Source organism: Stegodyphus dumicola, chromosome 4, assembly GCF_044657685.1.
Source record: "Stegodyphus dumicola isolate Sdum_Otavi_A_Nest chromosome 4, ASM4465768v1".
In the NCBI taxonomy this organism is placed as follows: domain Eukaryota; kingdom Metazoa; phylum Arthropoda; class Arachnida; order Araneae; family Eresidae; genus Stegodyphus; species Stegodyphus dumicola.
In genome coordinates, this window is record NC_140771.1 from 24576437 (window position 1) to 24595094 (window position 18658).

Genomic DNA, 18658 nt, shown 5'->3' on the forward strand with positions numbered 1-18658 from the left:
AAAGCAAAAGTTTTCCTCTCCCCTTCAAACTACAGGGGTCTTCACACTTTCCGAAGAAGACCTCTCCCTTTAAAAAAGTTGAAGGCTACAATTTTACTCTCCGAAACCAATAGTAGTCAACAGGGAAATTGTTATATATTCTTTATGTGTTAGAACAAAGTAAAGAATATCTAACAAGCAGGATATTTACTAGAATAAACAGTAATAAATGCAAGAGCTAACAAAGAAAATGAAATGTATTAGTAATCACACATGTTAGCATTAGAAATATCTTTCATGAATGATTATTTGATACTAAAGTTTGTTAAAATGTACTAGAATTATTTTTTTAATAAAGTAATCATGTCAGCATTTAGGAAAATTAGTATTTAAATAAATAAAAAAAACTTAGCATGAAATCTGTTATAACAATATTACTATGCGTTTGGAATACTGACTTATAATCTTGAATTTTAAATAAATGAAAATTTGTACTAAATTTTTTTTTAAAATTTATCTAGAAAGGAAGAATTAGATAAGCAGTACTGCAGATTAATAATCAGTTGATGCTGTCAATAAATAATAGCTTAATTTTTTTAACCACAAATTCGTAGTTTTTTTTAAGCCAAAGTTTGTGTAACATAATTAGAAATATCTGAATAACATTAGTAGGTCGTCTTAATTCATAACTTTTTAAAAAATAATTGAATGTAATATAAAATTTAGTGAAAATTTTCTTTTAATTTTGCAAATGCATGCCAAATTTTTATTTAATTTTTTTTATACGTAAACATTTCACAATATCTGAAAAACAAAAATGGTAATTTATACACTCAAGTGAATGCAAGCTTTAGAGAAAAAAAAAGTTTTGTAAAAACCATTTCGGAGATTCAAACTGTGAGAAGGAAAAGAAAATGATTATTCAAAACTAGAATAATTCACAATTTTTAGACATTTTTCACTACCAGGATCAGCTCTTATATTAAAAGGGAGGATGAAAAGTTTAGCATTTTTCCATTGTAGAATCGTACGATTAGCAAGCATGGTATACTAGCACTATTACTATGATAATAATTACAACAATGGTAGTAGTACATAATATTAATCAAATAACCAACTTAATTATCATAAATATTTTGTGAAATCACAGAAATTTTCAAAAAACAATTTTGATGAGTTTTTACTTCCTTTTTCAAAGTAAAGGAAGTATTTTCATGCGAAAAACTTTCGAGTATCGTATTTCAACGAAAATATCCATTTTGAGCGCTCCCGAATCCATTAAACAACGTTTTTCCATAGAATCTGTACATACAGACAAAATAAAGGACTCTTTTTCCTCCAAACGGATTGAAAAATATATCTAAAATGGATTCAGAAGAGATTTGTTTTCACGACATCTGTATTTACGTACATATTTACATGTGTCTCGCATAACTGGAAAATGACTAGCCTCAGAATGTTAAAATTTTGTATATGGGATTGCTATAACATGTAGTTGTGCACTTCCCTTTATGGTTACGATTAGCCGCACCAAAAGTATATATACACTGCTGGACAATGAAATTGCAACACCAGGAAGGAATCATATGACGAATGTCAAAATCACATAAAAGGAAGAAGAGCTTGGGATATGCAAATGATAAGTATTTCAGCCTATTTAGACGATGCAGGAAGGAGAAATGACATCTGAAGATCTGCATAAAAGAAAAGTTGTGTAGAGGATTTCTCATTTGGAAAGCACTCTGTAAGGTCAGAGTTTGCTCAGAATATCATGTTAAGTCTCGAATAATTATCATAAATGCTTACCAGTGAGTGTTGGAATGCGATAGAGGCAGATCGTTACCTATCGAGAGTGTGGGTTATCGTTCTATGATATCGCCCGTCGCACTGGTCAACATCCAGCCATACTGTCGTGAATATGGAATCAATGGCTTGCTGATGGTGATATTGAATGGCATGCAGGATCTCACCGTTCTCCTATGACTAATGCCTGAGAGGGTAGACATACTGTGATGTCAGCCCTGCAAAACTGTACAACCACATCACAGACCATTAGTCAGGAAATGAGCATGTTTGCAGCATGCCTAGTATGCACTTGTATAGTGCATAAACGTTTGCAGCCACATGGACTATCAACACAACAACCATTACTTCGGCTTCTGTTGACAATGCAGCATAGAGAGAGACAGGGACTCTGGTGCGGCATATGACAAAGCTTAGGAGTGGCACAGTGTCGTCTTTGCAGATGACCTGGTTCTTCCTGCAGTGTTCTGATGGCTTTGTATGTGTCTGGAGGCTCCGTCGCCTGCTTGCATTTGATATCGGCATATGGACCTTACACCTGGTGTAATGGTTTGGGCAGCCATTGGGTGCACGACATGCACATCTCTAGTTTGGATCGATGGTAATTCAAATGCAGATCGATACATTTCTGACATCTTTATCCAGTGCTTGTGCCCTATCTTCGAGGCCTGTCAAACGCCATCTTCCAGCAAGATAATGCAAGACCATATGTTGCATGTTGTGTTCTGACCTTCCTTGATACACAGGGTATTTGATTGCTGCCCTGGCCTGTGTGGTCTCCAGATCTGTCACCTATTGAAAACATCTGGTTGCTGAGAGACTGGCCTGTCACCCTTCTTCAGCTAATATGGTTGATGAAGTATGTCATAGACTTGAAGCAGCATGGCTCATTTCAATATGAATTGGCATAAATACAATACAACAATATACAAATTCTGCATACATGAAAACTTAAATACAATACAAAACAATATACAAAAAAGAAATGGATAAAGAGAAAATTAAAAATCCCAAGATATGAATGTAGGGGAATTCTACTTTTTTCTATTAATTATGAAAATGGTGCAAATGCTCATAATTATGATTCATTCATTATTAATTAAATGTGTATTAAAAATTAAATGTATGTCAAAGTATATAAGATAGAGTAATTGAAAACATAATAAATATTTAAATGTTTCTAATATTAAAATACAGAATTTGTAAGAAAGTTAAATAATTTCAATGATTAAAAATGGAAAGCTTAACAAAGACATTACAGTAACATTGGTGTGAATTTAGAACCACTTAAGAAACCCAACTTTTAGATGTGATAAAGAGAATTTTTAAAATTAAACATCGCGGCGTGCAATGAACTGGAAGTTGATCTGTCAGCACTATCCTTATCTTCAGGGCAAATGTTTTTATTTTATTCAGCTTATAATTCCTTACTAAATGTAGTATTTCATCTCGATGTACTCCGTCTTTGATATGATTTAAATCAAATTCCTCATCATTATAAATATCACGAATACACATCAAATAGTTTTCTGGTTGCTATTTTCTAATTTCGACTCTGTGTAATGTATGTTTTACGCATGCGTGCGTTGAAAGAAATGCTTAATAAAGTAAACAAATAAATATTAAGCCTTTTTTTTTTTTTTTTTTTTTTTTTTTTTTTGTAAATTTTGATTCCCTTTAGATCATAATTGCTCTTTATTTCATAAATTATGGTTTCATATTTTTAATTTTATAATTTCTGCATGCCATCTTACCAGATTTAAACTGATGATCTATAATCCAGAAAAACCCGATAATCCGGAATCGCTGAAGTCCCGATGAGTCTGGATTAAAGACTTTTGACTGTATAAAGTTTTAATTTCCAGCAGCTATTAGTAATGAGTGATTTATAACTTTCTTTTTCATGAAGTTCACTTAATATGATATATTGCAAGCCTACTGACAATTGATACTAAACCAGATAATAGGAACAGAAATTTAAAAAACTGAAATTCATTTCTTATTTGTAGATACAATGCCTTTTATTTGTAGATAGCTTGTGCATTCTGTATGTTAAATTTTAGAATCAGAATTAGCTTTATTATTATATGAAAATGATAAATTATAAAGGGTTTGCATGTTTAGATATGTATAGGTTGCTTGGTTTTTTTGTTGGCTATCCTGGATCAATGCAAGCCAATTTAAAATGAATGTATAGCAGATATTTTTAAAAAAGGATTTATTGTGTATCATCTAACAGAAATCTAATGTTATGTACATATAATCTGTATCAAAGTTGAAGTAGATTTCTAATACCTAAATCCTGAAATGTTCTTAGCATTGAAAAAAAATATGTAATTGGGCAACTTGTTTCACTGTGTTGATGAAATGTTTATGGATTGTGTTTTATTAGTGTTTTTACTTAACTTTGGAAAGATAATTAATACTGCTTAGTGTTAAGTGTTATAGTGCCTTGTAGTAATTAATTAATCTTCATTTTGTGAATTTTATAGCTAGAGCACCATAAAGAAGATCTTGAAATGCAGCTTCATTCAAAAGAAAAGGAATTGGTTGATAAGGAATCTCAGTTAGCTTCTATGGATGCTGCAGCAGTGAAGTAAGACATTTTTTTTTATTTTTTTTTATTTTTATAATAACATGCATGTACAGTGGAACCTCTATTTTGTGGCTTTCTTCAAAACTGCATTTTAAAATGTTAAATTTCAGAATTCTTAGCACATGGGGGGAATGTTTTTCATGGAGACAAATTTGGTGAAGTTAAGAAAATAAAATTTTTTATCCTAGTAATGTAAATGCAAACATCTTTGAGTAAATCATAGAAAAAAGGCTTACCAATTGCCAAATAAATGAGTTAACTGGCTGTATGTCATTTTTATAATTTTTCTCTTGTTGACATGAATTTAAATAATTTTTCTGATGGAGTCGTCCTTCTAGGCATCCCTTTTAGAGGATCCCCTGTTCCCTTAGAAGAGATAGTCTCCATGCATTTTCTAAAATAAGTTAACCTACCAACTATTGTAAGGATAATTGTTGTTTCAATTAATTTATTTTTCATAACAGTTTGAAGAGGGGATTTTTGCAGTTCAAGTTTTTTTTTTTTTTTTTTTTTTTTTGTATCATCAAGTTTATTGCTCTAAATTGTTCGGCTTCTTTAGCTTTTAAGTAAAGACAAAAATATTTATGTTTCTGGCTACTTTCTGGTTAATGAGATTGTTAGAAACCAGGACATTGCATTTTATTAATGCTCTAACCCCAAAATTTAAGGAATGAGGAAAATTAATTTTTCTTAACCTATTGTCAGAATATAAAATAATAACTGTAGTCTGTATTACAGTGCCAAATAGAAACACAACTAAGTTTTACAAGTGATTATTTATTTACTAGTAGCTACTTCAGATTGATCAATCTGGCCATGTTAAAAATTACTAAACAAATTACAAATGTTCACCTTGTTAACAGTTCTTGTGAGTTCGTTCCGTTGAAGATTATGAAGCCAAGTAGATATATATTTTTATCCTCCTCCTATGCACCAGTCCCTGTTCTCGGTTTTACTTGTGAGTTATGTGACCTTTCTTCCTGGAAGTTTTCAAGAGGTTTCTTCCAGTATTACACAGACATGGGCCCTTTCCCTGTAGGCCAACCACACCAGATGAAGTACAGAGTTCTTACCTCTCTCCTCACTACAGGTAGCTAACCGTGGGTGGAGTACAGAGTTCTTACCTCTTTCCTCACTGGGTAGAAGTCCTTGCCAACCCCCCCACTAGCAGTACAATATACTAAATAGCTGTCAGAAGAAACTATGTAGACCTTTTAACTAGCATTCACTCTGCAAATTAATTCTTTTTTTAATCTTTTTTAATTCTTTTTTTAAGTACCATACCATGGTATTGACTGGGGCTTTTAAACAGGCTTGCTAAGTAATCAGTTAGATGTTACCGGAATTTTGGAGAGCTAGGCTATTGGCTTTATGCATATGTAAGTGCAAAATGCCACTGTAATTGCACCCCCCCCCAAAAAAAGCTGTATGGCAAATTACTTTGCCTACCATTGCATTTTACTCTTTGATTCCATTACAGTTCAAGCTGGTGATAAAATTTTCTGACAGGCAGATAGGAGATTCACTATAATGCAGTGGCAACTAGTGGCTGTAGGAAACATGAAATGTAGAGATATGGAATAAGAACACAAATGAAGTGTAAAACAATTTAGATACTAAAAGAAGATAAACTGAGCAAATGAAGTGCAATATAATTTAGATATTAACAGAAGATATGAAATATACACAAATATCTGTAGATGCAATCAGAATGCAGATTAATATGCTGCATTGTTATGAATTGTGCATGGTTGTTTAAAGGTATTTTTAATAGTAGGATCATAGTAAACTAACTGAGCAATATGAGCATAATTAGAGTTCATAATTTTCTTGAAGGAGTTATGAGAACATACAAGAATATAATCTTGTGCTTGCAGAATTTCAAGATCTTGGTGGCGTCATTGATTTTGCACAAACCACACTGCGTTAGTAATTGCTTTCAGGTTTTTATTTTGAAATATTATGATTTTCTTCAGCGCTGTTGCCCACACGGGATGGCATGGAATAAAACAGGACAAATTAAAGTGATGTAATAAGTTTTTGATGTGTGAGTCTAAGTTTTATTTTCTTTCTATAAGACTATAAATTGCCATGTAAGTAGCATTGTCTTTGTTTATGGCATATATTACATGCTCTTTGAAATTTAGTTGTTTATCTAAAACAACTCCTAAATATTTTACGGAAGGTACAATCAGAAGAGTTTGATTACTTATCTTGAGATTTAGATTCACTTGTTGGTTCTTCTTGTAATATCTAAACAGGATGGCACTGCATTATGCATTAATCTGCATTAAGTTTAAATTCCCATAAGTCCCGCCAGTGTACAACTATATTCAGATTGAATTGTAAATTATCAATAGCATGGCTGGGCCTGATCGATTTCACCAGCAATATGCTTTGGATATATGAATGACTGAGAAGATGAAGTCTAAAATCACTGGCATGGTGGACTTTTCTCATCTCATCTAGCAGTCATGGAAGACAGCATTGCAGTTATGGAAAAGGTAATGTAGAATAAATGGTGCATCACAGGCACAAAGGTAGCTTAACAATTAATTGATCAACCCATCACATCATCCAAAAAATGTGTGCAAGATGAGCACATAAAGGCTTAATACCTGAAATAAAAGAAAATACATTACATTACTTTCTAAGAGTTTGTACATTGTTTCGAGGCTGACGTAAGGTATTTCTACTTTCTAATCAGCCTTCATCACTAGAGATGAATTTTAAATATGTTTCTGCTGGAAACCAATTCTGGGATGGCAATAAGGTGAGTCATTGATGTAAATATCTATGCATCCACCTGAAAGAATTCTAGTGCTTATTGAGCACTAATGTAAGTATATTAAATTTTAGTAAGGCATTTTAGTTTTGCATTTCTCTTTAACATTTTCTGTTAATAATTACTATTTATTTATTATTGCATTTCAACATTTTGAGAATGGGAAACATTTAAAAAAGGGAGAAGGAGGAATGCATTAAAAAAATTGTTTTGAAATTCCATTTTCCCTATTTTTTACATATATAAATTGAAATTTTTTGAATGGTTCATATTGAGCTGAGTACAGTTCAAAGTCCGAAATCTGGAATCATTAGGACTTCCATGTGCTCCAAATTCAGGAATTTTTTGGAAAATAAATAAATAAATATAAAATAAATAAATAAAAATCTACTTCCCCCCAAAAAAATAATCCCAGTATTTATTTCTTTGTTTTACTAAATATTTCTTTCAATGTTGGTTATTTAAACTTTTTTTCCCTCTTTTAATTTTATAGATAGCTATAATTGTTTGTTCAATTAAAATTTTCTACAAGACAAATTTTGTAATTTCAGTGTCAGAAATTCCAACTAAACTCTCAGTCGAAATCTTTTAATTCTAAAAAACTTCTTTGTCACTTTTTCCACTATTGGTAGCAATAATTTCTGGATTCAAAACTATATTACAGATCTTGCCATTTATTAATTAATTGGTTGATGATTGAGGTATTGCCATTGCAAAGGACAACTTTTGTTATATCATCTTAATTTATTATTACTTCTCCACATTCCTTCACAAATTCCATTAATTGTTGAATTCTGTCTTTTGTTTGTGAGATCTGAAAACATTCAAATTTGGGGCTATCTTCATCATCATGAAATATAGTGGTTGACCATAAATTATGCCAAGCATTTAAAAAAAATATCTGCATGCATGTTCTTCCATGACCTTCTAGTGCTCCAACAGAATATTTTATGTTGAAATATCTGAAACATTCATAGATTAAAAAAAATTTCAGGGCACACAACATTCATATCTGTTGACTGAATGATGGATGTGCAATTTGGAGAAATGAATCAGACAGAGACTTTACCTTTTACTAAAACTTTAAGTGAAGTATGAGCCAAACAGTTGTGTATCACATCAATTTTTGCATCATCCAGTAATCAGCCACTAAAACTGCTTAGTATCCAAAATAAAGTAATTAATTTATTTCATTTCTTTTTACAAAGTTGACAGACATTTCCTTCCATTTAAAACCTGTTTCACTACTTTTACAATATTGTAAATATGGATTTTTGGCTTTTAGAAAATTTAGTAGCGACTCTCAAACTTTTCTGAATTCCATCTTGCAGCTCTTAATGATATGGAGTTCGGCCACCCTGATATAGAACATACATTTTACTATGTGAGCCTCTTTTTGTACATGCCCCTTTCAATATATATATATATAATAAAATAAAATAAAGTCAGACTTTAAATTTATGTAAATATCCCATTTATAAGAACTGAACTATTTACAGAAAATTCTTTATCTTAATTTGAGAATTATTAAATGTGCATGATCAGTATTTCAGGATCCACAGTTTTTTTTTTTTTTTTAATCCATTATATAACAATGAAATCTGAAAATTGACAAAATGGTAAAAACTTTGAGTAAGAGTAAGCAAAAAGTAAGTCATCACTATCCCAGCTAACAGTCTACATGAGTGGTCTCAAACTAGTGGTCCATGGGTTGCATCCGACATCCAAAGACATTTTATATGGTGTGTGTACAGTGCTGATAGTTTTAGAGACTTAAAGATATGGAATAAACTTATGTGACAGATTGCTGTTGAAGGAAAAAGGGATGAAAAGAATACATTGGGGGTTTATATGCTTGCATGCCAGGCCAATAACTTAAGCAGCCATTTAAGTATCCTCAATAAAGATCTGCAAGCAAAGAATTAACGTGTATGCCTGTATTAAAATTTTAAGTTACATTTGTGGAAAACACAAATAAAATTAAAAAAATTCTGTACATTTTTTGTATTTTAAATCTTGACTCATAAATTCACATGCAAAATCTCAAGAATATGCAGCAAAAATAGTATTATTATGACAAGAATTTGGAGAAAAATTTAAAGATTTTAATTATTTGGAGTCAATTTTACATTATTTTTATTACCATTAAAAATGGCATGAGTAATGCACCAAAAAATCTGCAAATGAAGCTAATTATTTACAGTGATATAAATCTTATTCAAAGATTTGGAGATATGATTTAGCTTCTGTTTTACTTGTCGAAAGATAAAGATCTTCAGTTAAATTTTAAAGTAAGAATAATTGTTTTGTTAGGAAGTATGTTTATATTTGAACAGATTTTTTCCCCCATCCACACCTGAAAATTATTAAGAAAAGTACCCAATTGACTGATGAGCATCTACTATCTGTGATGAAGATAGTTTCTAATATTTTTATATAAGGTTACTGTATAAGAATTGAAACACCGTCTAGGGTCAGTTTATAGTAAAAAAGTTCATAATTATTTACATACAAGCATATGTATTTTTCCGATATGTGTCAAAAGAAAATATAATAAATATAAGGAAGAAATTAGGTTGACATTATTTATTTTCAAGTTTTATCTAAAAACTTATAAAGTCTTCATAATTTATTTAAATTGAAAGTAAATTATTTTGTGGTTAATTTAACATACTGCAATTATTTAGACTGAAAATTTAATAGTTAGCTGCTATTACATTTGAATTACAAAGTGTAACAAACAGAAATTTCTTTCAGGTGCAACCTTTAGAAATCAGGTAGAAAATAAACATAAATTTAAACTTTTACTCTTTTCATTACTGTTATTATGGTTTATATATATTTAATAAATGTTCAGTAAGTGAAACTCAAAATTTAGATATAAATTTTTCTGTTTTCTTAAAAAAGTGCTTTTCCATTTTATTAAAAAACTACTATCCATTAACTGTTTTTTAATCATGCATTCGGCCCGCGGCTGCCATGTAATTTGAATTTGTGAACACTTGGCTATATATTAATGAAAATTAACTGTTATATAAAAACTATTGGATTTCTTTTTCTGAAATGCTGTGTTTTTCAGTACTAACATGAGGAATTCTGGATTTATTTGCTGCACAGAAAAAATGCATTTCTTTAATTTTTTTTGGAGAATATTTGTAGATATTTTTAATACAGTAGATGGAAACTACATGCACCAATTTGAATTTTAAAATGAGCAGTATTTCATCTCAGATCTATACTGGTTTTATAGAAAACTTTATGCATATCGAGAAACTTGTGGCAGGTCTGTAAATGCATAGAGCTTTTTTGTAAAACCGTTAAAGTCTGAGTGAGACTGAAATTAGCCTGATTATTAAGGCTGTTCTTAATTAAGAACCTTACCAGATCATTTTGTTACTCTAGGTTTTATATGCACATAAGTTTTTGTTTTTGTTCTGTTTAATGGCAATGTTGATACATTTGTCTTGATTGCAGTAATTTTTTTTTTAATAGATGTATAGTCATCTCTAGTAACCAGCTATTTTTATTCCTGTATAGTTACCATTTTGTTATTTCTTTCCTGTAACCCAGGACACAGAAAATTTGGTTTACTTAGGCTGTGTATCCTGTATAAATTTCTGTTAATTTGGCTTTTGAAGGCAAGAGACTTTTTATTATCCTATGTATTTGCAGATAATTTCTTAAATAATAGATAAAATAGTGTATTACTTTTTTGACTCATCCATTAGATAACTTGTTTATGCCAAAAGCCAAAGCATTTCCCCCTTCTTTTTCTCATTGTTTTTTAAATTCGCATGTAATACTTATCTAATTATGAAGAACTGAAAAAATTCTGTAATCAAACTTAGGTAAATATGCATCTGATCATTATTTTTATTGGAAATTAACAGTATGTATCTAAAACAGAATTTCAAACATATATTCTTGGTGTTGTATAACCATTAAAATATGAAAAACTCTAAACCAAAGTGTATATTTTAAAATTTGTAGTGCATATTTTCCTATAAGCTTTAAGGGTACTTTCTGACCTTCCACGCTCTTGATTTCACTATTATATAGATCTGAAGTATTTTTGGTGTATTTCTAAGTGTACACACGACAATAGTCAACTCATGCATGCTCTTGCCTCACATGATTCAGCAATTAAATGAAAAAGACTGTTCTGAATAAATTTTTGAAGTTTACAGCTGAACAGCTATCTGCCAGCTGTAGAAATGTAAATATTGACTATAAAGGATCTTTTTACTTTCCTCATAAAAATTTGTGTTTCTTATAAAATACTTATTTTTGTTGTTATTTAAGAACAGAAGACTTCTTATGGGCTATAAAGATAGCAAAACAAATGTTTTTTGCTAACTCACAAAGTCGTTAATGAGTTGGTGATTTTCTGTGAGGGTAGGGATAGTAACAAAAAAGTACTGCTTAGAATATAAAATGGAATTTATTTGCTGTGTTGTTTTATTCATAAATGGTGTCTAACTTGATATCTATTTTCATTAATTAATGATCTAGACATGAAATAATTAATTTATGATATTTTTAACTTTGGTGTTGTAATTTTTACCTATGTGACTTTTAAATGATAATAATAATTAAGAATTTCAGTAAAGGATATAGGCAAAGCATTTAATATACTGGTTATATACATCTAATTGTTAAGTTGCTAAATGCTGTACTTTCACATTAATTTTTATGCAGTTAATTAATTTTTATGTCGTGCTTTGGGAAAACTATCAAGTTATTAATTTGTCAGTGTTCTATATTCTGCGCATTAATTTTACTTTTGTTAAAATTCTTTTAATTTATTTACATTCAGTATAGGAGAAATGCACAAAGGAAAACATCTTATCTATTGCTAGGAATTTGATGCAACATTAATTTGTCAGTGATTCTTGAAGTCACTAATTTAAAATTATATATTGTTTCAGATTTGTAATTATGAAATTGATAGCATGCAAATTTGTGACTTTTAGTATTTATTCTTCATGAGATCAAAATTTAGTTATTTGGCTATTAGCGCAACCACACTACCAAGTAACTGAATTTTCCAAATATGCCAAATTCTGCCAAACATACACATAATAGTTTTCAGTTTTAACAAGGAGTGTTGTCTTTTTCATATGCATATTTTTCATTTATTTTCCAAATTAAAATGATTTTTTCACACATTATGCTTTTTTTAAATTTAAATTCAATTTTAACTCTTTGAAGGGTGGTGGTTATGGTTTTATCTCTTTTCATCTCTGGTGTACAATTATTAAGAATTTTTACCAGTTCAATCAACTATATCTATAGGCCACTTATGGTAGGTAATTATTGTATTTTGAGGTGCAAAGGTATTGTATTTTAAGGTTCTTTGCTTTTCTAATTTTCTCAATCTGAGAAATCATGCCACTTAGGAAACTGCTTATTTTCCTGTCATTTAACCATGAGAAAGCTTCATTTATCTCCTGAGGAGGGGGTTTGAACTTTCCTTGTGCTTTATCACTGTAGGAAGGTCTTTTTATTCTTTCCCTGACTGGTTTGGATTTCTTTTCTGTCTCTGGGAAATTGTTTTTTACTCATCACAGGAACTGCTGATATTTGAGAGGGCTTTCTCTTCTCGAAGCACCTTTTTGTAGACTCTACAACCTCTATAATTGCTCACGTGCTCTTCCTGACAGAAAAGACACTTTGGTTTTTCTTCGGCTTTCATTGGGCATACGTTACTTTAATGGGGATCTCCACTCTTGCAACACCAAATTTGGTTATTACAGTAGTGTTGAGTGTGCCCAAACTCCTGGCATCTGAAACATTGAGTAGGTTGTTTCTTTGGTGAGTCATTTTCGATATGTACATTAAAGCTAAACCTATTGTTAATCTGTGGATTTCGTGACCTGCTTTAGTTTTTCTTAACACTATCAAGAAAATCGGTAGCTTTTCGAAGTTGTTTTTCCGCATTCTGGTATATTGTCTAACCTTCACTACTGGAAACTTCCTTCTCTCTAGATCTTCTTGAATGGATTCTTCTTTGATTGAGGCCAGTAGATTTTTCATTATGACTCGGATTGGTTTTTTTTTTTCACTTTGCAGTTGGTAGGTATGAAATGGCATGTTTCGTTCTTTCAGAATTTTTTTCATAGTTCGGTAGTCCTGTGCATTTTAAGTGTGTTCACAAATATTGACTTTAGCTTCACATTAGATTCATACTCTTCAGTACAGTTTTTCCAGAACATTTCATCATTTGACTTCATCAAACAGTGGTGTCGTGCAGTAATACAATTGGTGAGGGCGTTTTTGCTGTTCTCGCTCCTCCCACTTCACTTGTGCCAGGTAAGTTTTCAAGTGACTGGAGGGGTAGGTTTTTCTGGACTTTTGCAATTTTCTTTGGCTTTTCCCATTCTTTTTCTTTTTCTGATTACGCTTGAGGGGCTTGATCATCTTTGTGTGGCTTTTTGGCATCTTAGGTATCAATGGGGTATATTTTGCTCTTTAGTACTTTAATGGCTTCATCAACTCCAAATTTTCTGAGTATGCTTACTATTTCTTTTTCTCTGCTGCTGCCTTTTTCATTGTCTAGTATTCATTCCATCTGTTCTTGTGAACTGGATTTGCAAAACTTCTTTCCTTTTGTCTTTTTTGGCTTTGCTTTTTCCGGGCTTCTTAAGAATTCATCTTGTCTGGAAATAAGATTGTGATACTGTCGATCTCTTAGAGTCGGCATAGTCACTGAAATCATCTTCTGTAGAGTCAGAAGTCCTATAGAAGGACATCTTTGCTACCCGGAGGTAACGCTACTTAGAAAGTACAAACTATCAAAATGCTTAGTAACTCTTCACTGACTGCCTAAGGTACTGGGTCAACTACTGAACTCCAATGATGAAGTGGTTACCTACAATAACTACCTTTTCTACTGAACGTCTTACTCAATCGTGTTAGTGGTTTTTCAAGACTGACTGCTTCTGAAGTTCCCTTGTAGCTCACTAGATGGCAATCAAGAAACATAAGCCCGCAGTTGATGCAGCAATTCGTCTTCAAGAAAATAAGCATCAGCCATCGAAGACAACACCACGATGATGTCCACTCTGCAGCACCAAGAAAAAACCTGTGTGGGAACAGCAGAACAGTGTGGGAATGCAGCATATGCAAAGTTGCTCTCTGCTTGAAAAAGAAAAACTGTTTCCATGAGTACTATAGAGACTGATTTGTAGAGATGTGTTCTGTGGGCGGTGGTCAGTGATACTAACCACCAGAAGTGGTAATTTTTTTCACGTGTTTTGAACAAAATATGTATAATTGTTGCAAATAATTTCATTGTAATACCGGATATAGTAAATAAAACAAAATAAAACAAGAGTTTTGCTGAAAGAGTTAATTGCCTTTTCCTGCCCCTCAAAGAGTTAAATAATGCACTTGTGGGATTTGTCTGCCGTGGAAGAAATTAAAAAATTCTCCAAGAATACATTGTTTTGCAGCAAAATCACTAAAGGGAAGTCATTGTTTTGAATCAAAGCACTTTCTGCAAAATTCCTATCAGAATAAATGAAACAGAAATTGGCTTGTGAGTGGATTTCTTGATTTTCAGGATAAATTTCTAATCAAAATATAAAAATATGTATATATATATATATATATATATATATGGATGTAAATTTTTTTTTCAATTATAAATCAACATTCTTTTTCTGTGAAAAAAACACCAAACTGCAACAAGATGCTTACAGAAATACAGAGTGTTTCTATGTATGTCCCTCAGGCGACACGGCAAATGTTTATGTGGTATTCCAGGTCCTGCCACATTCTTGATAGAATATCCTTTGTTAAACACTTTTATTAGTTACTGCTTCAAGTGCTGATAAGTCCTGGAGAAATGGAGGTATGAACACTTTGTCTTTAATAAAACTCCATAGGAAAAAATCACAAAGGGATCTGGGGATCTCAGTGGCTAACAAAGCAATAATTGTTTGAACCAGCACAGCTGATTCATGATGGTGGGCTAGACCAGTATGATCCAACCTTTAGTTATCTGAGGGCCAGTCAAACATTAGTATAGGAGAGTGAGGGCCAGAGACATTAAAGAAAGAAAATGAATTACATATAAATCACTAGTTTAATATATCACTTTATTTTACAGTCTAGAAATCAATATGATGATTGGCACTGCCTTTTTGATACATGTTTATCAATGTCCACTGTAATTTCAGTAAGGCAAAGTCTCAGGCTCAATTCCAATTAAGCACTTTCAGCGCAATTTCTTGTTTTTGATTTAATTTATTTGAGAGCAGAAAAAGCACTTTAACACACATATGTACTGCATACAGTGATAACATTTGCAAAGAGAAATTATCAGTTTGAGAAAACATTCTTTAGAAATCAGTTTCCAGAAATGTTCAGTGACATCACACTTATTAGTCCGGTTGATGGATCTGCATGAAGATCACAAATTTTTATTTGAAGGTCGCAAGGCACCTCACTTACTTCAATCTCTATGGGGTTGTTTAACAATGAAAGTTTTGTTTTTAGGGAATCAAAATCCTGGAATCTGTCTTGGAACTCTTTCTTGATATCAGTAGTTATTTCATGAAACATGCTAAAATTTGTGTCATTTTCTTCTTTCAGCTGCTGACAAAATGGGAAGTGCGCCACATTATTTGCCTTCAGTGCAATTGGCATTACATTACGTTTTTTTGCGAAAGCCTTTAAGTCTCCATAAAGCTGGGATATATTTTATTTTCTTCCTTGTAGTTTCAAGTTTAAAGCATTTAGATGGGTTATTAAACCTGTCAGAAAATAATGCAGACAATTTCCAGTACTTAGCCAGTGCACTTGACAGTACAATGGAATGTCACCATACTCAGCATCCAAATTGTCCACAAATGCAATAAATCCTCTGTGACTCAGGGCTTTGCCTACCGGTATTAAATTTACAACAATAATTTTTTGTATTTATTATTTAAAGCAGTAAGAAGGGTCTTTTGTTTTTCCAAATGTTTAACTAAAATTTTTTTCCCAGTAAAGAAGGGCCAACAAAATGAATAAGAGGGCCGCATGTGGCTCGCAGGGTGTGGGTTGGACCGTGCTGGACTAGACTATCATTCAGGTACTGGCATACGTTTTTATGCCAATGTGGTGGAGCTGGTCTTGCTGTTGAATGAAGCTGGGAACCGCTTCCTTCTAACTGAGAGAACAACCACTCTGATAGCATATCTTGGTAAATGCATTCATTAATTAATTTTTTCTTGGGGGGAAGAGATCCAAAAAGACAACTGTTGGAAATGGCACAGAAAATGTTCACCTGTGGGGAATCAAGCTCATGTTCCATGAACCACTTCCTCTAGCTGAGAGAACAACCACTCTCATAGCATATCTTGGTAAATGAACCTGTTAATCAATTTTTCAATGGAAAAATAAAAGAATCCTAAACACAAATGTTGGAAATGGCACAGAAAACATTCACTTGTGGAGAATCACGTTCATGTTCCATTACACCACATGGATTTTCTATGCCCCCAAATTGTAATTCATGGGGATCAACATTGCCATGAATGAAAAAAGTGGCTTCATCCATGAGCACAGTCTGTTCATGAAGCCATCGACCTGTAGCTTATCTTGCAAATTCTCACAGAAAGCTTTATATAACAGTTTGTCATAAGGTTTTAATTTGTTATATGGTTATATGGCCTGCATTGTATACAGTTCCATGGGTGACTAGAAAAATGCCCACAGGACAAATGCTCACAGGAAAACAGCCCACACAGAAATATGCCCACATAGAAAAAGCATCCTATGTTCTGAAGCTGCTTCACACACCATTTGATGTTCTGACAATTTGGTTGTTCTTTACCAAATTTCAGGCAAAAATGTTTTTGAATGACGGCAAATGATGATGTTATAGAGTCGTTTGTTCTTTCTTTCTTTTTCTTTTCTTTTTTCTTTCTTTCTTTCTTTCTTTCTTTTTTTTTTTTTGAAAAAATTAGCAATGCTTTCACTGGGACCTAAACCTGGTTCTCTGGACGAATTATTGTCGATCACCTATTTAGATTGGGCGGCATTGTAGAGTCATTAGGCCCCCCCCCCAAAGAAGTAAACGTGAAAAATGAATCCCTTGTCAGGACTTGAGCCTGGACCTCTTGAATACATGTTGACCATAAGGGCATGGTGGAAGGAGGGAGAAAATACCTTATAATGTTTTTCCATATTCCAAAACAGTGTACACTTTCTTTGTTTTCATTGGTACCATTTTGATCAATAGTGCCTCTAGTAGTGATTTCATAACTGGAAGAGTTTTTGCTGTTGCCAGATAAAACTTGTATAATTGTAGTTTCAGAATTAATTTGTTTTTACTTAATAAATCAGTTACAGAATTTGTACTGTGATATTCTTTTTGCCCCATTCGTTATGAAAGACCCTGTACATAAGTATCAAAACTGGTTAACATCATAAATTCTTAACGCATATTTTAAGAAAATATCTAATTGATTTTCTTCAGTAGGAAATAAATGTATTTATTTGGAAACAATGCCTTGTATGTTGTAAAAAAAAATAGTGGCATTTGAATATTCTTAATTTAATTACTAATCACCGTAAAATAGTGGTTTTTCAAACTTTGTCAGTTCAGAAATCTCTCAACCCATCCATATTATTTTGTGAAACACCTACTATCCTTTGAAAAACAAATATTGAAAAAAATAGCATTGAAAGTACAATGGAACCTTTTATTTATCAGTTTATAAGAAAATGGAATTAAAAATATAAAATACTAAAAAATGATTAAACCAATAACTTATATATTGTAAATAATGTTTATTTATTTCATCGTAAATTCATTTCAGTAACTGTTTTTTCACGAAGAAGTTATAACTTATTTTGTGGTTAAATTATACTTTTTTTTCCCAAGACTTAAACATTTTTTTATTGTATAAGGTATTTCTCCTGCCTTCCTAGCATGCCTTCATGGTGTTGTGGTCTGCATGCTGTGTGTGTATTCCAGAAGTCCATGGTTGAATTTCTGGCTCAGAAGGTGGAATTTCTGGTTCCAGAAGTCCATGGCGTTGCTTATTTCTCATCTTGCCTGCTTCCAAAAGTACATAATGTCTCTACAAGTGGCCCCCGAACTAAAAAAGATGGTGGATGATGTTTCTCGGCCACAAGGATTTGGTGACTGCGTCCCCTAATACCCAGTTGCCTTTTAAAAGGGGGAATATATAAGGTATTTTTCCCACCTTCTGAACGTGCCTTCGTGGTCAACACTAGGCACGTATTCCAGAGGTACGTGGTTTGATTCCCGGCAAAGGCATTGCTCATTTTTCAAGTCTGTTGCTTCCAAATAACCTAATGTCTCTACAATTGTATACACATTTCCATTTTGTACAAAGACAATTTAACTTTTTGTAAAGTTCTGTATATCTTAGAGAAGCTCAGTGTTATCTTTTGTTTATTTTTATCTTTTTTCTTTGTACTGTTCGTAGACTCAAACTAAATATCTCCTGGAACTAACAAGAATAAATTCAAGAAAA

General features: G+C 32.1%; 1 protein-coding gene across 1 annotated transcript in view; it reads left to right on the plus strand.

Moving 5' to 3' along the window:
- Positions 1 to 18658, plus strand: part of LOC118196068 (uncharacterized) — a 207908-nt gene that overhangs the window by 47745 nt on the left and 141505 nt on the right. The window contains exon 11 of the mRNA XM_035367469.2: positions 4275 to 4378. Coding sequence (XP_035223360.2) covers positions 4275 to 4378 — 104 coding nt within the window. The remainder of the gene's footprint in view (positions 1 to 4274; positions 4379 to 18658) is intronic.